Source organism: Gossypium arboreum, chromosome 7, assembly GCF_025698485.1.
Source record: "Gossypium arboreum isolate Shixiya-1 chromosome 7, ASM2569848v2, whole genome shotgun sequence".
Classification (NCBI taxonomy): domain Eukaryota; kingdom Viridiplantae; phylum Streptophyta; class Magnoliopsida; order Malvales; family Malvaceae; genus Gossypium; species Gossypium arboreum.
In genome coordinates this window covers 73,876,780-73,893,758 of record NC_069076.1, presented here as the reverse complement: position 1 = coordinate 73,893,758, position 16,979 = coordinate 73,876,780, and the positions used below count along the sequence as shown (strand labels likewise).

Here is a 16,979-nt window from a genome sequence, read left to right as displayed (position 1 = left end):
ATTGGCAACAACAAACTTATTAGCGATATGCAAAAATACGAGATGATTCGATCAAAGAGGCATTTAAGAAAATATTTCATAACCTGTTTGTTTTTGTGCCTAAATTTCCAGACTTTATATTTGAGTCGTGGACTCCACAGTCAAGGAAGGAACAAGATGACTCAAGCAAGAAAAAAATGATGAAGCAAAAGCTAGGTCGGATATTGAGGGGTCTGCAAATAAATAAAAGGGGGTCTTTACTTTTTCTTTTCTTTTAGGATATTTTAAGATGTAATTTCTTTATAGGTTTTCTTTTTAATTTTTATTTCTCGCATAATAAACATTAAGTTGGAATCATTAATAAAATTGAACAAACTGTGCTTTATTTATTAAAATTCTTGAAAACAAAGAAGTGTGGCAATAAATATGTACATGTTAAGGATTGGATTTATCTAGGAAAGGCTTGGTATTTAAGCAGTCAAATTTGATTCACCTCCCTTCCCTGGGATTCTACCTGGTGTCCAGTATCCATTCACTTTTTTATTTTTGTTCCTTCAATCTTTCATTTTAAACAATGATGACATGTTTCTACTAAGTAAGGGCACTAGAAATTAATTTTTTTTAATTTTTTTAGGATTTTTTTATTTTTCTGGGTTCGTTAAAATTGTAATTTTTTTCTGAGATTTTTGACGAAAATTAATTTTTCCCATCAAATTATGATTAATTAAACTTTGCTCGAAAATTAAATTTTTGTCTAATTATGTTAGCTTTTGTATATACAAAATTTCATTATTTCAATTACTTTTATGTTAGCTTAATTTTGACAAAATGCTTATATTAATAAATGTGTATAAATCAAACCATGAAATTTTATTCCTTTAGTAAAATTAGGTATGCATGAGGTTTAAGCCTTTCGTATTGATCTAATAACTTTCTTGAGGCAAAATCCTATAAGGCATAACAGTTTCAAAATGATTTAGGCAAATTTTTATTTGGATCGTTTGAGCCGTTTGAACCTACCTTATTAAAATTTATCCCTTAAAACCCCACTTTTGAACTGAATGACCTATTCTTTTAAGTCTTTATGTTAAAACGAACCGTCCCTTATTTGAGAAATTACTCATCTTGATTTTTCTCACCAACTTTCTACTTAACTTATTTTAGGATATTTTATGTCTTTAAGTTTGGGGAGTTCGAAAATAGTGTTGGGAACATAAAGTGTAAAGGGTGATTTTATGCTTGGAAAAAGTTCCAAAAAAAAGAAAGAATCTCAATTATTGTGTAAAGAGGCAAAATAGGCATATGGTTCCAAAATTGAGAAATACGGAATTGGGTAGTCAAAAGGATGATTGTGTAGTTTCGAAGGCCTGAGGTAAGTTGAGTTTAAAGGTATTTAGCCCAAAATGTCTATATCATTTTCCTACCTTAGAACCTAGCCCCATTACAACCTTACAAAAGACCTATTGATTTGAGCTGTTATGTTTGCTACATTAGTGGAGAGAAATTATTGAATTCGACATATGAATGCATCAATTAGACCTAAGAATTGCTACTTAGCTTAATTAAGGGAAATAAATTGATTGGAAAAAAACTAAATACACCTCAATTAGGAGAAGACATTTAGTTCATCTCATTGTTAACATGCTAATAATTGAATGATATATATACTTAAGTTCCATAGTAGCAGAGTATTTATTTTTTAGCATAGTTTCACTGAATGCATAACTATGGGATAGATTGATTTTTTGAAGGGAATCTCTAAAAAATTAAATTCTTTTGTAAGTTAGCATTACTCGGGATGAGTAATGAATTAAGTTTGGGGGTGTGGAAACTAGAAAATATATAGACTTTTCAGCACTTTTTGATTCACAATTCGTGCAAATCTCGAATCCTTTTTATCATATTTTTGTAATTTTATTATAAAATATCTAAATTGGAAAATTTAAAGACAAATTTCTATTTTCAACTACTTTTATGCTAAAATTACAAAATTTTGTCAGTTTCAAGCAATTTTATGTAACGGAAGAAAAATCAACCGCAAAGTCACATTGGGAAAAGCAAGTTACTAAAGCATCTTTCAAAGTATTGGATAGCTAAATACTATATAGACATGGACGCCCCCAAATTAGCATTCTTGGACTCACTATAAAAATTATTTGATACAATTAAAAATTGTGTTGATGACATTGGACAGCCTGATGCAAAAGAAGAGGCCCGAAGTATCCAATTGAAAAGGAAAGAAGCACAAGCCCCAGAGTAGCCCAAACCATCCATTCACTTGCCCAAATCATCAAACAAATCTAATTAAAAATAATTATTAAACAACCCCTAAACTGTTTAACAAAGCCATTCCAACCCCTCCAATTTCTAAGCCTTCCATTTTCAAGCACCTGACTAACTTTAGCAAAACCATTCAACCCCTCTTTCCTCAAATCATGTTCAACCACTAGAGGAAGAAAATCAAGGCTCTCCCATGCTATTTTTAGTTGTCCTATACTAGTACAAATAGGACCCTAATTTTCCTTTCAAAAGCATTGCATTCATTCATCTATTCTTTCTTCATTTCCTTTCCATTTATGTTCTCTTTTCTTTCTTTTCCATTATTTATTTCTTCCCTCTTGAAAAAGAGTCTTGCAGAACCTTGAGAGCAACCCTGTTCAGCTATATTGAGAGTTTCTTAACTTAGTTGTGGTGACAAGAAAGAAGAACAGAAAAATGAGCAAGCAGCTTATGTCTCAGAAACTTCCGGAATCGACCAGAGTTTCTTCTTCCCTTTTGATCTTTGTTTTTGTTCAATTCATAAACATGATTTCAACTAAGTGTTTGATTTTCAATATAATTATGATTGCTTAAACTCGATGTTAGAATGATCTGATTTCCATAGTTTGCTTTATTCAATTATGTTAAAAGGTGTTCTGTGCTTTTAATCTATTTATTCATTTAAGTAAAATCACAATTAAGTTTCTTATGCATGTTTAATATGGAGAAACGTATAAATTAATTAATTAATCTAAAAATATTTTAATTAATTGAAAAAATACTTGTATGGTGTAATATTTTATCATGTATGGATTAAATCTGTAATAATACAAAAACTATTATTATCTTACATATCCATGTAATATGTTTTGCTTATGAAATTTTAAGTCTATTAAACATAGAAATATGTGAGATATGTTTAGAAATTAAATAAGTTAAATATTTTTACTCAATTTGATTAGGGTTAATAAATGGTCAACGTAGATAGAAATATGTGAGATATGTTTAGAAATTAAATAAGTTGAATATTTTTACTCAAATTGATTATGGTTAATAAATAGTCAATTTAGCCACAGAATCTCCGTAATATCTTTTAACAATGTGAATAATTCTAAGCTAGGAAGGATGGTTGTTTTAACACAAGCATGCCATTGTCATAAACTTTTAAAACTGCATTTTTTGTGTTTATTTTTAATAACATACTTAGATAATTTTTATTTCATTAAATTAGCTAGTTAATTCACTTTTATTTATTTACACCACATTTTCAACTCATATTACTTTTCCATCACCAATTTGTTCAAGTTCTAATTTTTCACAAAGAATTGCTTGGGAGTCCCTATAAAGACGATATTCGATAATATCACTTTATTACTTTCCATGACTGTGTTCACTTGCATATTTTTTTCGTTCCAACAAGGTATTTATGCCTCTAGCAAGTATCGATACCAATATCAGCCTCTGGAACTCCAAAATTTCAATTTTTTTGTGAAGGTATTAATACCTTAAGCCTAAGTACTGATACCTTATCTTCAAAATCGATACCAAAAATGATACTGATATAAAAAAATGTATTCTATTTTGAAAATTTTAATTTTCAAAGCCCAGGTATCGATACTAAAGGATAAGGTATCGATACCTTGAGTCAAAAATGTTAAAAATGCTTTGAAATTTGCTATAAAAAAAACTTTGCAAAGCTTTTAAGACAATTTGACTACTTTGAAACATTTTTAATACAATCCAAAATCCTTCAAATAACCCTATTTATAAGCATAATTCTTATCACAATCATTTTATAACTCCAAACTCAAGCAAACTAATATTAAATATAATATATTTTCACATAATTCGACTTCAGAAAAGTTCATCATATTAACAATTTAGTTCTTTCAAGTTTTGAACCTACATTTACCCTTATGTACATATCATTCTATTTTCAAAATATAAGATCATACTCTTTCAAACTTGGGGATGTGATGGAATGAGCAGGTCACCAACCACTTCTATCTTCTCTTCCGATGTCAACCTACGCTTTAAAGAAAAACACGTTAAGCTAAAGAGCTTAGTAAGTATTACAAGAATTTAATCACAAATCTTCATATTATAATGAATATATATAATAACCATAAAAATAATCATGCTTACTCTAGATACACTTACCGATCTGCATTTCACATACAAAGCCCAAGTAAACTTACTAGAATAATTAGAACATACGGAATAAAAGTGAACACCGCCGAAATGGATAACTGATCGTCGTCAAAGCAGATAACTGAACACTGCCGAAGCAGATAAATGATAAGCATACAAGGTATTCCTTAATGCCATGTCACTAATATCCTAATAGTTCATATTCTTCTATTTGGGCTTAATGACAATTATAGAACTTCCAATTTTTACTAGTTAATCCATAGACTCATAAATTTTCACATATAACTTCATTTAACTTCACATCTTTTTCTCTCTCTCTCTCTCTCTCTCTCACACACACACACATATAGAAATATTAATATTTATAACTCACTTTACTAATTAATTCACATTCATGTTCTTATACAATAATTTACTATCTTTATAATTTAATCATTTACTTTACTCCTACACTTCAATTTAAAAATTATTCATCTATTTATCAATTCCTATTATAAAAATATAAATAATTAAAATTAAATACTTGCAATACTTACAACCCAAGCTTGAATATTGAGTTTACTTCTTCCTTCACCCTTTGGCCACACTTTTCCCCTTGTTTACAAGTTGGTCCTCTTCTTTCTTCTCTTTCTCTTCATTAACATAACAAATACGTAACACCCTCTTATTAAAATCATAATTACATAACATATTCATGCTTAAATAATAGAAAATAACATGAACATCATGAAGAATTTTCATCTCTTACCTGGAACCCTTGTTACTACAAACTAACCCTATCTTTGTCTCTCCTTTTAAGTAACTATCCAATCTCTTTTCATGAACTAATGTAACTACCTTGATCTTCTCTTAATTTGGTTGAGAAATCATGAAAGAAACTTGAAAAAACAAGCTTGAAGGACTAAAAAATGATGAAAAGAACTTAGATGGAATAAAAGTAAAAGATTGGCTTTGGGAGAAAGGAAAGTAATGGTAGGTTTGGAAAAGAAAGATGAAGGCATTTTCATCTTTGTTCCTTCTTCTACACTCTTAATAAAAAAAATCTCATGATTTTTACTTAAAAATGGCTAAATTGCTACCTAGTCCTTCATCCTCTCATCTTTACATTTTGACCTAATCATTAACCATAAATATCTTGTTTTACTAATTACCATTTTGGCATTTAACATCATTACAAATCCCAAGCATTATTCACATTCTATTTGGTAAAATTTATTCCTAGTGCTTCCTTGTTTTCCACCAAATACTATGTTATTAACTTAACTTTTAATTTTCATACATTTCCCCACTACTTTTCATTTTGCTACAATTTAGTCAATACTATGAAATAACTTTTTCCTATTTTAAATAAGTTTCAATCTTTCATCGACTCTAACTATATACTACACTATCACACTGATATTCCTGGTAAGTTTATTTCCTAAAATTTTCTAATTCTCTCAACTGAACTGGCCATTGTACTACCCACAAGTTACGTATGAGGAACCCTATATTGATAAAGGGTTTGCTTTTCCCTAGTAGAGATGTTTTAAAAGATGCAATTAAACAAAAACGGAGGGTGAGTAGGTTGGTGCATCCATTTCTTCTTCTTCTTCTTCTTCTTCTTCTTCTTCTTCTTCTCTATCGTTCTACCCGTCTCTTCTCTTCTCTTCTTTGATGGTAACAAAAAACCCAACTGTTGCTTCTTTTTAAATCGAAAAAATTGGGTTTTAGGGAAAAAATTGTATTTTTATTTTCATAAAAAAATTTAACTTTTCTCATCCCAACTAGACATCCATGTTGTCAATTAAAACCCATTTTAACTGCCATGTCGGACTGTCGTTTGGGAGCTAATAAATCTTAACGGTAGAATGACTATTTCGTAACAAAATGATAACGTAAGTGACTAAAACGTGACATTTCAAACATAAGTGACTAAAATGTAACTTGAGGCAAACAAAAATGACTATTTTTGTAGTTTACCCAAAATATAATACATAAAATACACTAAAAACATTAAAATAAGTGTTCCCCAATAAATTGAAAATACATTTAAAAAAATATTTATACTTAAATAACACTAAAATAGTTACAATTTAACAAGCAAATACCTCTAAAATAATAGCAAAATTAATAATAATATAAGCGCTTGTACAATATCCAAACAATAACAAAATGGTAGCAAACAACAACAACCTAGCAGCAAATAGTAGCGAAAAAAATTAGGCAAATTTAGGCCAGGCTAGATAAAAAAATCTTATCCGAGGCTTAGCCCGTTTTCCTTATTTTCTGTCCAAGCCTATTTTTCAGACTTATATTTTTACCAAAATCTTTCCACTTTTTGAGCAAACCTTCGAACTTGAATGGATGATCCGGTCCATGATGAAATCTATTTCCGGCTTTCCTTTCTTCCCTCCCATCATCAACGTGCCAAATTCTAATTAAAAAGAAAAAAGAAAAAATAGTTAGTCAATCGTTTGAAGGCCAAACATCTACTGGCCTCTCAATGTAAGGCTTTTTCTTATACATGAGGAAGCCAGGACATAAGATACAATGAAGCTATCCAATGTATGTTATAAATTAGGTTTTTGTACTTAGCTTCGCTCGGGATTTAACAATTAAATGTAAATAAAATAGATTTATAATACGAATTATTAATTATTATTTAAATAATTTATGTAAATAAATTTAAAATTACCTTTGAATAATCAATGATAAATTACATAAAATGAGAGCTAACAAATAACCCAATAATTTTATGAATTAACTTATATATTTAAATAATACTTTAACTCCCTGAAAGATATTACGCCCTCAAAACATGTAATAACGATGGCACAGAGTCAGTTGATTTTCAATATATTATTACTATTTTCCTTTATTCCTTCTTTCCCTCCCCATCTCCCCACGTTCCAGTTCAAAAAACCAAAGAAGTAAACATCACCTGTCACGGAATAGAAGTCCAATGTTGGTTACTTCAATATATACTTATATACATATCTAATATTACTAATAAAATTTTGATTGAATTAATGTCATGGTAAATTGTGTATTAATTTGATTATAAAATTATAAAAATAATTTTTATATTTAAAATAAGTTATATTATTCAAAATATTTTAGTCATTTTAATTTAAAAGAAAATAAAAATATGCATATTGTGTGATTTGTACCAATGTCAATTAAATTAGAAAAACTTTAAATTTATCACTCAATCAAGTCTTTGATTTTAATTTTCTTATGTATTTTAATTTTATCATCCACCTCTATTAATTGCATATATTATTTATTGTATATTAATTTCAAACACGTTTCTATTTTCTAAATACATGGTAAATGGGTGTGATAAAATATAAAAGATTCTTAAAATGGGCTTGACGTAGGTGTGCTTATCCATGCTATGGACTAAAGTCACGCTAGTTGTTTAAGGATTGTGATTTGGATGTGTGGAAGTAGAACAAGCAAAATAAGGCTAATTTGGGCCAACCGAAACACAAATTGAACTGCAAGGATTTTAAGCCCAAAAAAACAGAGTGTACAATCGAGAGGGCTTGGAATAAAGGTCCAAATCCAATTAAAGCTCATGAAGTGTAGCTTAAATTTCATAAAACAGACAACCACTCTCGACACCAATTATTACTGCTGAAGATCACCAGTCCTCCTTGCACACCTGATGGAATCATCTATTATCATCTTCAAATCACATTTATATTCAAAGCCCTTTTCAATTAGCTTGGTAGACCCCCACTTGGTATCTTCTTTTGCTTCATCCAATTTCCTGAAATCCATTTTCCATTAATAAATATATATAGATCATAGCATACAGGAGAAACTAGATACCACTCAAGATGAATGGTTTGGGATACTTACTCTGCTTTAACATTAAATTCTGGGTAATGCAGTTGATAGCAACCAGCAAGTTGTGCTGCCGAAACAAAAGCGCTGGCAATTAAAAATCTACCGCTGATGGAAGGCTTCTCCATGCAGAAAATATGAGCTTCACAAACATCATTTACGTGTACAATCGGAAGTTTCCCCAGCAGTTCTTCCGCGTATTTCACACTTTGGTATGAACGCGCGTTATGTGTAACTTGCGAAATGAAAGCAGCCACACTTCCAGGTGTATAAGATAAAACAGTATCTCCTCCAACAATGCCACAAGCTAGGGTTACCACCTTCATTCCACCATCTTTTTCACTGCTCCCATACCCCAAAACTTCTTTCTCTGCCAATGTCTTTGATACTGTGTAATCCTACCCGGCCCCCAACAATAAACATACAGAATTCTTAGCTATCGTGATCTGATATATTGTTTTCAAGTAATAAAATGTACAACTTGCCTTAAAGAAGCCATTAGAGGAAGCAAGTGAAAGATTAAGGGCCGTCCAACAGGTTTCATCTATGGAGTCCTTGTAACCACTCCCATCGTTTTTCAATGGCGATGCAGCACAAACAGAGGCTGTGTAGATTAATCGTTTCACACTATCTGATTTTATACAACACTCTGCAATACTTTTTATTGCAGAAACTGCAGCCTCACTCGTGTTTTTAAACTGTTCAAAAATCGTCAAAACCGGCATGGTTCAAAGTTTAAACTATAAAGAGGATGAAAAAGTAATGTCACAAGAGAGAAACCTGAGAAGCATCAGAGGGTTGCAAGGGAGTCGCAACATGGAAAACGAACGTACAGCCATGAATAGCTTGCTCAAACTCATTTGGCCTGTTTATATCAGCTTCAAACAAAACTAATTCTGTGTCCGCATGAGGAAAGCTCTTAAGGAGTTGAACCTTTGAAGCATCGCCTGTAATGAAAATATTGCATTAGAAACACAATCAAACACGATGACAGAAATGGAAGAGAAATACTAAGCGTACCCAAATTTCTGAGGGTAGCGTGGACGGTATATCCTTTCTCCAGTAGCTTCTTGACCAGTGAAGAGGCAATGAAACCAGCGGCTCCTGTAACGCATACCCTGCACTTACCCTTCTCCATTGCTGCTAAATTCTCTCTCTGATCCATGTATATATAGAGCGTAAAATAGAATTAATCATAGAAATACTTATTTATTTAATTTTAATCTCAAATATTATAATTTATTAATTACGGAAATTAAATTTATGTCAAAGTATACTTTTAGTTATTTTATGCAAGATTGAGGATCAACTTATTGAAATATAAATAAATAAAGATGAAAGTATAAAAAAATATATTTGTTATATAAAATTGATAAACTCCCTCCTTCCCTTTCTTCCCTGCCAAATGAAAACAATATAATAATAAATAAAAGTGGCATTTCTGCTAGGATAAAATGTGTATCTTCCTTTTTAACTATTTTATAGAGAATATAATCAAAAGACGGGATTTACACGGCATTGCGAGGAGAAAAACAAGCCTATGGAGGTCAATAATTATTTCACTAAGCTTTGTTTCATGCAGCTTGTCTCTTTTTGTTTTCTTCCACAATATTTGCATCGCCTCGATTATGTCACTATATGTTTCAACCTAAACCTTCCATCAAACAAATCTCTACCGTAGATTATTTCATTAATATAATCAGGATGTTTGCATTATTATTTCAAAAGTTGAATGTGGCACTGTAAACTGGATTAATCAAATATTTTTCCTTCATACCTTAAACTTTGTTATTAGTATAATTCATACGTAATTTAGAGGTTTAGATTTTGTCATTTTCAATTTTATATTTTAGTCCTGACTTAGATATTACATTCATTGAATTAAAATATGCTAGTTTTAAAATCTTATCCAACAAATATATTATTACATATATATTTATTATTGTCATATAATACTCACAGAAAAATCACGTCATTCTCGTTAATGAATTTAATAGTTTAGGATTTAAAATCCGAAAAGTATAAATAATAATAATAAATTAGAAAACAAAGATAAACTCACAACTTAAATTAGGGACTAATAGTACAGTTTATTTTAATGAATTTAAATACTATTGCTTGGCTTTAGATTAAAATTTTAAATTTCTATAAATATAAAATTCAAAAATAATTTAACTAAACTCATAATTTACAACTAATGGTAGGGTGATAGCAAGATAAATTTATATTTTTATATATTTATTTTTTCTAATTATCAAATAAAATGCTATTAAATTTGGATTTTCTTGTCGAAATGAAGTTGGTGTCTTGAATTCAAACTCTTACAAAAAGGGCTAAATTGGAACAAAAACTAAAGATGAGGGCTTGATTAAAAGATTGAAGATTCAAATATGACTGGATAAAGATTGAAGGGTTGAAGATTTTTTTAAAAGTGGCTAGATAAAATTGAAAGATTTTTATATTATTACAACTCTGTATTAGTTTAAATTATAGTTTAAATTTGATTTTTAAATTTAGAATTATTTAGTGATAATATTTAGGAAAAATCTAACTAAATTTTAGCATTAAAAGTGTTTATAAATACCTAATGACTACAATCAATTGAACACAGTTAGCTAAGCTTTAATAAATTCTTTTATTTTCTTTTCATTTTTCCTTCCCATTGCCTGCGTCACTTTTCATTATGCTATTTTCATTCTTTTTCTTTTACTTTCAACTTTTGGTTTAATTACCTTCCAAGGCCCTTTCCCTTTCCACTTTCCACAATTCCACTTAAACCATTTATTTTCAAGCATGATTCTTTCCATGATTAATTAAACCCTTTTTAGCTTTAGCTCGGAAATTACTCAAACAAAATAATCGTGAGATTCGAACCCGCTCAAAAAACCTCTCAACGCAGTATTTTCTATCTCTCCAGTATATAGGATAGTACAAATTCTTCCCTTAAAGTTGATTCAGTTTCGATTCAAAGGTGCATGTTAGGTTGGTGTTGTTTGGCATACAGTTGGAAAGACGAATCGGCCGTGCTGTGTTCGAATTCCAACAAACAAATTGGGGTGTCTAGGTGGGAAAAGCCAATTGAATTTCGTCAAGGAAAATAGAGATCGGATTTAAATGACCCACGCAATTGAAGTCGCTGATTCGAGTTGGGTTTTTTAGATCGCAAGGCTATCAGAACCTTAAATTGTGAACACATGTATCACAGTTAGAAATTTGGCAAAAGTCAGTTTGCAGGTCATACCGAGATTGACTATATAAGGAAAAGTTGGCGACCAGAACATTCTTGGTCGCTATAACCAACTTATTACTTAGAAGGGAAAATTTATTTCAACGATCAATTCAAGATTGGAGTCCACCGAGGCTAAGCTTAAAAATATTTTATTTTCTTAAATTTATTTTTGCATTTTTGAATCTATTTTTATTTTATTTTTTACACTTCATATTTTCTTATTTTATTATCTTAATCAATTTAAACCCACTTTTTTTTATTTTTTTCCGTACTATTACGCACAAGTCATGAGCATAACTGTGGTCGTGATCGTGCGTACGACAACAAATCTAATCACAAGAAAACGCAAAATTAGATAACCAGTCCTTGTGGATTCGACCTTACTACTCTATATTTCAATTTATTGTTATATTTATTGTATACATTGATATTTGGTGGTTTCGATGCCCATCAAATTTTGGTGTCGTTATCGGGGATTAGTGAAAATTTCTATTTTTTGTTTGTTTTCTTTATGACTAGGTCAAAATCAGGGACTCTAGCATTTGAATAGAGATTAAAAGTTGGCTCGTACACTTCGAAGAGAAACTATTCAGCGCGGTAAACAACCACAACCTAATTTTGAAGAAAAATCTTACACCGAAGATATCTACTTACCCAAAGGTTCAAACGAAATGGCAGATCAAACTATATACGCCAACTTGCAGCTACACCAGATGAACAACAACCGCTATACATAACTTATCTGGCGGGCGAAACACCATTCGAGTTAAAGTCGGGATTAACATATTTATTGCCTACTTTCTATGGTTTGAAAAATGAGAAACCACATACTCATCTAAAAAAGTTCCACATAGTTTATCTAAGTATGAAACCAAAAGGAGTAATTAAAGATCAAATTAAACTACGAGCTTTTCCTTTTTCATTAGCTGACTCTGTTGAGAATGGTTGTTTTATTTACTTCCAGGATCTATTAATACTTGGACTGATATGTTTCGATTTTTCTTGACAAGTTTTTTCCAGCAGCTCGAGCAGCCGAATTAAGGAGATACAGCAAAAAGAAGCACAATCACTCTATGAATATTGGGAATGATACAAGAAGTTATGCGCAAATTGCCTATAACATGGTCTGTCTGAGCAGTCACTCTTACAGTATTTCTACCAGGGGTTACTCCCAATTGAAATTAAGATGATTGATACCGCTAGTGGAGGGGCTCTTGTGAACATGATTCCCTAAAGAGCTAGGAAATTAATTTCGACTATAACTGCAAATTCTCAACAGTATTGACCACCTATGAAACCGACAAGAAAGGTTCATGAGCTAAGTACTCATTTTATAGTAAATAAGATTGATGAACTTACTAATGCGGTTAAAAATATACTTACAGGATAGACCAACCCAACTCAGTTGCATGGGATTTGTGTTAAGCCTGATCATCCTACCAACTCGTGCCTGATTTTACTTGAGAACACAGTTGTACAAGTAGATGTCATTGGGAACTTCCTAGGACCACCTCAAATGCACTATGATCCATATTCGTACATGTAAAATGCAGGGTAAAGAGATCACCCAAATCTAAGTTAAACCCTCGATACAATCAACCATATCAACCAAGGCCACCTCCGCCTCAACAGTATCAACCTCCAAAGTCATCTCTCGAAACCATAGTAGAAAGGCTAGCTGTTAGCACTGAAAAGTTTCAATAAAAGACTAAAACGCATCTCCAGGAAATGATTCAGCAAATAAGTAAGTTGGCTTTTATAGTTAGTCGTTTGAAGAACGAAGGAAAATTACCATATAAAACTGAGCCAATCCACATCCAAATGCAAGTGTCGTAACCGTAAAGAATGAGAAATAGTCAAAACTAATGCCTGGCACGAGTCGTGACCACAATGTTGAACAAGAAGCCAAACCAGCAGCTCCCACTGAACCGACACCTCATAAACTATTTGTTGTACCTTCCCTATACCCTGGAAGGCTCGTTCAAGTTAAAAAAAACAAGAGGAAAAAAAATTCTTGAGACATTCCAAAAGATAGAAATTAATATTCCTTTAATTGATGCAATTAAACAAGTTCTACGTGATGAAAATTTTTTGAAAGAACTATGTACTGGCAAAAAGAAACTCCAAGGAAACGAATATGTAAATGTAAGAGAAAACGTTTCTATAGTGCTACAAAGGAAAATCCCGCCTAAATGTAAGGACCAATATATATTTTCTATATCCTGCAAAATATGTAATATTGGCATAAAGAAATCCATGTGTGATTTAGGAGCATCCATTAATGTAATGCCTTTATCTATTTTTAAAATTGCTAAACATGGGTCCTTTAAAAGAAACAGGGGTAATTATTCAATTAATAGACAGGTCATGCATATATTCAAAAGGGGTATTGGAAAATGTCCTCGTAAAGGTAAATGAACTAATTTTTCTGACAAACTTTTACATCATTGATATGGAGGACGACCACTTAAAAATGTTTTTGATATTCGACTCGGGAGACCATTCCTAAGTATCGCACGTACAAAGATTGATATTTGTAGTGGAACCTTCACTATGGAATTTGATGGTGAGGTGGTAAAATTTAATGCTTATGAGGCAATTGGCCAACCCAATGTACCACTAATAAAATTCCATTTTGAGTTTCATGAAAGGGATGGATTACAAACTGTACTTTCCAAAAGTTTAGACCTCAATATGATGGATAAATTGGAAGAGATAATGATGTTCAGAGAACCGATTTAAGAAATCATTGTTCTATTGGAAACTCCTCAATTCCCTAGAAGTAAAAGTAAGTATTTTGAATTTTCTCCTTCTAAAACTAAACTGTTTCCTTCTATTTTCTAGGCCCCTAAGATAGAGCTTAAACCATTTTTAGAACACTTGAAGTATGCCTATCATGAAAACACTTTACTAGTAATAGTTTCCAGTAAACTTTCAAGATTGGAAGAGAAGAATTTAATTCGAGTCTTAAGAGACTACAAAAGGGCAATCGAATGGACGATCACTGACATAAAAGGATCAAGTCCTTCAACTTGTATGCATAGAATACCAATAGAAGAAAACGTAAGCCTAAAGAGAAACTCAAAGATGCCTTAATCCACCAATGATGGAGGTTGTCAAAAAAGAGATTCAAAAGCTACTGGACACCGGAATGATCTATCCAATTTCTGCCAGTAATTGGGACAACCCAATTTATGTGGTACCCAAGAAAACTGGTATGACTGTAACAAAAATACAACAGGAGATTAGTTCTTACTCGAGTCCAAAATAAGTGGAGAGTCTGTATAGATTACAGGAAGTTGAACTCTTTAACTCGAAAAGACCACTTTCCACTTCTTTTTATTGGTCAAATGTTAGAACGTTTAGCGGGAAAAACTCACTATTGTTGTATTGATGGTTATTCAGGTTTTTTCCAAATTTCAGTGGCACCAAAAGACTAAGAGAAAACAATATTTACATGTCCCTTTGGCATATTCGCCTACAGATAGATGCTATTTGGACTTTGCAATACACCAGTCACATTCTAGAGGTGTATGGTAAGTATATTTTCTGACTATGTCAAGAAAATAATTGAGGTATTTATGGACGATTTTACAATTTATGGTAATTCTTTCAATAAATGTTTGTCAAATGCCTAGAATTTAATTTGATTCTTAATTATGAAAAATATCATTTTATGATAGATAAAGGATTGGTTTTAAGGAATATTGTTTGCACTGAAGGGATCATAGTCGATAAGGCTAAAACTGATATTACCAACTCACTCCTATACCCCACAATTGTGAGGAAAATTTGTTATTTTCTTGGTCATGTAGGTTTTTACAGATGTTTTATTAGGGAAATTTCTAAGATTTCGCGACCTCTGCAATCTCTTGCAAAAAGATAAATAGTTCGAATTTCATCAAACGTGCAAAGATGCGTTCGACACTCTCAAACAAAAGCTTGTTTCAACTCCTATTGTACAGCCACCAAATTGGGACTACCTTTTAGCTCATGTGCGATGCAATCGACCAAAGTGTAGGAGTTGTCCTTGGGCAAAGAATTGGAAAGAAACCTCACGTCATATCCTACGCCTGTAAAACACTAGATGCTGCCCTGAGCAATTACTCAACTACTGAAAAAGAATTATTAGCTATTGTTTTTTCTTTGGAAAACTTTAGATCGTATTTATTACGCACTAAAGTTATTACTTTTTTCTAACTATGCAGTGTTGAAATATTTTATCAGGAAAAAAGAGGCAAAACCTAGGTTGATTCGATGGATTCTTCTCTTACAAGAATTCAATCTCGAGATCAAGGACAAGAAAGGAAATGAGAACTTAGTAGATGATCATTTGAGTTGAATTCCCTTTTCGAAAGATGACACATCTCTTAAAGATGACTTCCTAGATGAAAGTCTTTTGTCAGCTCAGACAGTTTACCCATTATTTGCAGATATGGTAAATTAACTCGCTACAGGTATTGTTTTTTCTAACTTATCACGTTTTGAAAAGGACAAGCTCAAAAGAGACTCATGATATTATATTTGGAACGAGCCATACCTATAGAAACACTGTTCTGATCATGTAATTCGACGATGTGTTGCACAAATCGAGGTACAATTTATCCTTTATTATTTTCATTCTTATGCTTGTAAAGGGCATATCGGTCCTAAATGCACCACACATAAGGTACTTAAGTGTAGATTGTTTTGGCCACAAATATTTTGTGACGCTTATTTATTTTGTAAAACTCGAGAATTGTCAAAAAGTAGGGAATTTAAGCCGAAAGAGTGAGATGCCTCTACCATCTATACATGTATACATGTATGTGAAATTTTTGATGTGTAGGGCATCAATTTTATGGGACCATTTGTTTCATCATTTAATAATTTTTACATTATTCTCACTGTGGATTACATATCTAAATGGGTAGAAGCTAAAGTTATCCGACATGCCGATGCTAAAACTGTAGTGGATTTTCTAATGAACTCTATCTTTTCCAAGTTTGGCACGCCGAGAACATTAATCAACGATCGAGGAAGTCATTTCTGCAACAAGGTAATTGATACTTTACTAAAAAAGTATGGGTTGACACATCGTGTGGTCATGGCTTATCACCCACAAACAAATGGTCTAGTGGAAGTTTCGAATCGCAAAATAAAGTCGATTCTGGAAATGACCATGAAACCAAATAGGAAAAATTGGAGCTTACGTTTAAACGGTGCATTGTGGGCGTACCATACTGTTTACAATGGACCCATAAGAATGTCCCATTACCGACTAATATTCGGTAAACCGTGTCACTTTCCAGTGAAGTTAGAAATATGGTATTTTGGGCAATAAAAAGATACAACATGGAGTTAGACGCCGCAGGTGATTATCGAAATTAGACATTCAAGAACTCGAGGAGATCCAACGAGACACATATGAAAACGCCCAAATTTATAAAGATAAAACCAATGCATTTCAGGACCAGAAAATATCTCGCAAACAATTTTCAGTTGACCAGAAAGTGTTACCTTACGATCCTACACTGAGAATTTTTTC

General features: G+C 31.7%; 1 protein-coding gene across 1 annotated transcript; it reads right to left on the bottom strand.

Moving 5' to 3' along the window:
* Positions 1 to 7,788: 7,788 nt before the first annotated feature.
* LOC108459733 (putative anthocyanidin reductase) lies at positions 7,789 to 9,668 on the bottom strand. The gene is made up of 5 exons (XM_017759137.2): positions 9,244 to 9,668; positions 9,004 to 9,170; positions 8,709 to 8,921; positions 8,239 to 8,621; positions 7,789 to 8,146 (listed from the first exon to the last, which is right to left on the bottom strand). The coding sequence occupies exons 1-5, from the start codon at positions 9,386 to 9,388 to the stop codon at positions 8,005 to 8,007; spliced, it is 1,050 nt and encodes a 349-aa protein (XP_017614626.2). The 5' UTR covers positions 9,389 to 9,668; the 3' UTR covers positions 7,789 to 8,004.
* Between the last annotated feature and the right edge of the window lie 7,311 nt (positions 9,669 to 16,979).